This window comes from Rousettus aegyptiacus, unplaced genomic scaffold, assembly GCF_014176215.1.
Source record: "Rousettus aegyptiacus isolate mRouAeg1 unplaced genomic scaffold, mRouAeg1.p scaffold_m13_p_2, whole genome shotgun sequence".
Classification (NCBI taxonomy): domain Eukaryota; kingdom Metazoa; phylum Chordata; class Mammalia; order Chiroptera; family Pteropodidae; genus Rousettus; species Rousettus aegyptiacus.
Window position 1 is genome coordinate 92244215 of NW_023416295.1, and position 5381 is coordinate 92249595.

General features: G+C 32.1%; 1 protein-coding gene across 1 annotated transcript; it reads left to right on the top strand.

Annotated features, from left to right (window-relative positions):
- Positions 1–3686: 3686 nt before the first annotated feature.
- Positions 3687–4459, top strand: LOC107500622 (proteasome assembly chaperone 2-like). Its single transcript, XM_036235962.1, is given in 2 exon segments — positions 3687–4109; positions 4112–4459. Coding segments are annotated over 2 exon segments (771 nt in total).
- The last annotated feature ends 922 nt before the right edge of the window (positions 4460–5381 follow it).

Here is a 5381-nt window from a genome sequence, read left to right on the forward strand (position 1 = left end):
TTAAAGAGGATTTTATAAACTTGACCTCAAAAGCAAGGGAAGTAAAAGCAAAAATAAATAAATGAGACCACATCAAACTAAAAATTTTCTGCTCAACAAAGAAACTGTCAACAAGGTAAAGAGACAACTATTCGAATGGGAAAATATATTTGCAAGCAACACCTCCGATAAGGGCCTAATATCCAAAATATACAAAGAACTCATACGACTCAATAAGAACAAAAAAACAAATGATCCGATGAAAAAATGGACAGAGGACCACCTGAACAGACACTTCTCCTAAGACATAACAAATAGCCTACAAACATAGAAAGGATGTTCAACATCTCTAGCTATTAGGATAATGTAAATCAAAACCACTATGAGATACTATCTTACACCTGTTAGAATGGCTATAATCAACAGGACAAGTAATAATAAATGTTGGAGAGGATGCGGGGAAATAGGAACCCTCATACACTGCTAGTGGGACTGCAAATTGGGTCAGCCACTATGGAGAACAGTATGGAGGTTCCTCAAAAAACTAAGAATTGATCTACCAATCCCTGTACTGGGTATTTACCCCCAAAGACTTGAAAAGTCATATCCAAAAAGATATTTGCACACTGATACTCATAGCAGCATTATTCACAGTGGGCAGGACATAGAAGCAACCAACGTGTCTTTCAATAAATGATTGGCTAAAGAAGCTGTGATACATATATACAATGGAATATTACTCAGCCATAAGAAGAGATGAAATACTGCCATTTGCAACAACATGGATGGACCTTAAAATAATCATATTAACTGAAATGAGCCAGACAGCGAAGGTTGAAAATAACATGATGTCACTTAAACTTATAAGCAACAAATGACAGGACAAACAGAGACTCATGAACATGGACAATGGACTAGTGGTTACCAGTGGGGAGGGAGAGAGAGGAAAGGAAAAATACTAAATAAAATTTTTTTTAAATTTAAAATAAAAGAAAAAAATCAACAACTAACTAGTCTAACAGAACTGGTGATTGAAATACTGTTGACTTAGTTAAAGTATAAGGATGCCAAATAAGTCAGTAACCAAGATAATTAATATTTTAATGCCAAAAATCTAGAATAAACAAGATATAAAAATTTAAAAAAAACCTGTTTTCTGCCTTCAGGAAACACATCAGAGCTGCAAAGACAAACATTAACTCAAAGTGGCATCCAGTGAAAAGAGGGTGTAGCCATACTTAAACAAAATACATTTCAAGACAAAAATAATAACAAGAGACAAAAATGAAACTTTATAATGATAAACGAGATAATACATCAAAAAGACATTACACTTATCAATACATATGTATCTTACCTGGGAGCACAAAAATATATGAAGAAATTACTAACAGAACTAAAAAGAGAAACTGACAAAAAAAAAAAACAATTATAATAGAGGACTTAAATACCCCATTGACAGCAATGGATAGATCATGCAAATAGAAACTTAATAATGAAATATCTGCCATCAACAACACATCAGACAACATAGACATAATCGATATTTAGAGCTTTTTATCCCAGAACACCAGAATATACGTTCTTGAGCACATGGAACATTCTCAAGAATAGACCATATGTTGTGGCATAAAACTAGTTCAACAAATGTAAGAAGATTGAAATCATACAAAACATCTTCTCTGATTACAATGTAGAAACTGGAAGTCAACTACAAAAAGGAAGCTGGAAAAACTACAAATATGTGGAGATTGAACATGCTACTACTGAACAACCGGATCAAAGAAGAAATACAAAAAGAGATAAAAAATGCATAGAGATAAATGAGAATGATTACAATACATAAAATATTTTGTAATGTAGCAAAAGTCGTAATAAGAGAAAAGTTTATAGTATTACAGGTCCGCTTCAAGAAATAAAAAAATTTCAAATAAACAACCTAACATTTCACCTTAAAGAACAAAAAAGGAAGAAAAAAATGAAGGCCAAAGTCAGTAGAAGTAAGGAAGTAAAAAAAAAAAAAAAAAAAGAGCAGAATTAAATTAAAAAGAGAACGGAAAAACATTAGAAAAAATTATTGTAACAAAGAGCTGGGTTTTTTCAAAAGATAAATAAAATTGACAAACCTGTGGGTAGACCAACTAAGAAAAAAAGAGAAAAGACACAAACAAAACCAGAAATGAGGAAGGGAAAATTAAAATGGACAACACAGAAATACAAAGTACTATACAAAAAAAAAAAACTATGAAAGGCTATCCACCACTAAATTTGATAACCTAGAAATGGACAAGTTCTTAAAAATATACAATCTTTCTAGACTGTATCATGAAGAACTGGAAAGTCTAAAGAGGCTAATCAACAGTAAGGAGATTGAAAAATTTACCAAAACCTCCCAAAACACAAAAGTCCAAGATCAGATGGCTTCACTAGTGAATTCTACCAAACATACAAATAAGATGATTTAATATCTATCCTTCTCAAACTCTTCCAAAAAAAATTGAAAAGGGGACAATCCTTCCTAACTTATTTTACAAGGCCAAGATTACTCTGTTGCCAAAACCTAGCAAGGACAATGCAAAACAAGAAAATTACAGACCAGTATATCTGATGAATATAGATGCAAAAATCCTAAGCAAAATAGTGGCAAATCAAATACAACAATACATTAAATAGATAATACATCACAATCAAGGGGGTTTCATTCCAGGGTTGAAGGAAGGTTTAACACAGACAAATATGTCAATGTGATACACCACACTAACAAAATAAAGGATAAAAATTATATGATTATATCAAGAGAAAAAGCATTTGACAAGATATAAGATCCATTTATTATTAAAACACTCAAAAATGAGTATAGAAGAAAAGTACCTTAACACAATAAAGGCTGTATATGACAGACCCTCAGCTATAATCATACTCAATGGTGAAAAGCTAAAAGTATTTCCTCTTAGATCAGGAACAATACAAAGATGCCCATTCTTATTACTGTTATTCAACATAGTACTAGAAGTCCTAGCCAGAGCAATCAGGCAAGAGAAAGAAATAAAAGACATCTAAATTGAGAATTGAGAAGTAAATAGTCACTTTTTGCAGATGACATGATTCTATATATAGAAAACCCAAAAGACTTCACCAAAATACTATATTAGAAAAAACAAATACAGTAAATTTTCAGAATACAAAAATCCATTGTGTTACTATATACTAACAATAAACTATCAGAAAAAGAAATGAAAAAATCCCATTTTCAATTACAACAAAAAGAATAAAATACTTAAGAATAAACTTAAAGAATGTGAAAGAGCTATATGCCAAAAACTACAGGAGATTATTTAAATAAATTGAAGACAAAGAGAAATAGAAAGATATTTCATGTTCATGAATTGAAAGAATCAGCACAGTTAAAATGGCCATATAACCCAAAACAATATACAGATGTAATGCACTCTTCATCAAAATCCCAATGGCATTTTTCAAAGAAATGAAAAAAAAAATCATCAAATTTGTAGGGAACCACAAAAGACCCTGAATACCCAAAGCAATCCTGAGAGGCAAAAGAACTCAGCTGGAGATATCACACTCCCTGACTTCAAATAATACTACAAAACTTCAATAATCAAAACAGTATGGTGTTGGCAGAAAAACAAACATACAGACCAATGGAACAGAACTAAGAGCCCAGAGTCTTTCACTTCAGTATGACCATGTTTGTTCCCTATGGAGAGTCAGTCCCCAACCTCGCAGGTTTCACCCTCCTAATACCAGCAGTATCTGTGGGAAATGTTGGCCAGCTTGCAATAGAGCTGATTATTTCTACAATGAATATGTGTAAGATTGGTTACTTCTATTCTGATTTTCTTGTGCTAATGGTTGGAAACAATCCATATGCAATGTCAGAGGATTCAACAGAACTCAGTATAAATGCTGAAGTGTATTTGTTGCTTTTAAAGAAGCTAGTGGCTCTTCAGTTAAGATTCATTTTTATTAAATATAAATCAAAGCCATTCTGTAAAAAACTGATTTCCTGGGGGAAAAATAGTAACTGCGCCAAAGTTATTGTTCTTTCAAGCAGTTATTCATATTACCGTAATGATCTACAGCTTCTCAGGTACCTTCTTACATCTTCCACGCCAGGAAAAAAAAAAAAAAAAGTGTTCAAAATAAAATAAAGAGCCTTAATTGGGAAGAGATGGAAAAAAGCCAATGCATTCTTGAAACACATGATTCTGAGTTTTGTATTCATATTCCTGGAGGAGGCTGTTCTAAAGAAATCCCAATGGCAGTTCTGCTGAAATTTGTTTTAGAAGGAGACAATATCCCAGATATATTAGGTCTTGTTGAGTATCTTAATGAATGGCGTCAGATGATCAAACCACATTTACAGTGCAACTATCCCACAGCATCTGCCTCTCCACGGAAAATACCAAGTTCTTGGAGATTACTCTTTGGCAGTGGTCTTCCCTCCACGCTTTTTTGATCTGTTTTCAGTCTTATACCTAACGTTCCAAGATACTTATTGCTAACGCAACTGTTAAACAACTATATAAAAAGTTGTATTATCTAATGTATTAGAAAATAAATCTTTACTTTTCACCAAAAATCTCAAGGAAAAATGGATTAACAAAATATTTGTTTTTGCTGTGCTTTTATGATATGCAACAAATGTAAATTTTGTACAATAAAATATTTAGGAAATATTTTATTTTCCTAAATTAAGAAATAATAATAATTAAGAGCCCAGAAATAAACCCACATAAATATGGGCAACTAATTTTTGACAAAGGAGTCAAAAACAAATCATGACATTAAAAGAAAGTCTCTTCAATAAATGGTACTGGGAAAACCAGAAAGCCACTTGCAAAAGAATGAAACTAGACTAACATCTGATACTATACACAAAAACTAACTCAAAATGGATCAAAGACCTAAATATAAGACCTGAAACAATTAAATACATCAAAGAAAACATAGGTACTAAATTTATGGATCTTGGTCTCAGAGAATTTTTTTTTCTAATTTGACCCCAAAGGCAAGAGAAGTAAAAGCAAAAATAAATGAATGGGACTATATCAAACCAAAAAGCTTCTGCACAGCAAAAGAAACCACCAACAAAACAAAAAGCCACCACCCCAACAGTAGATGGTATTTGCAAACAAAGTCTCTGAAAAAGGGGTTAATGCCCCCCAAATATGAAGAACTCATACAACTCAACAAAAAATTTTACTAAAAAACTGGCAGAGAACCTAAACAGATACTTTTACCAAGAAGACATTCAAATGGCCAACAGATATATGAAAAGATGCTCAACTTTACTAACTATAAAGGAAATGCAAATCAAAACTACAATGAGATACCGCCTCACAGCTGTTAGAATGATTATTATCAATAATACAACAAAT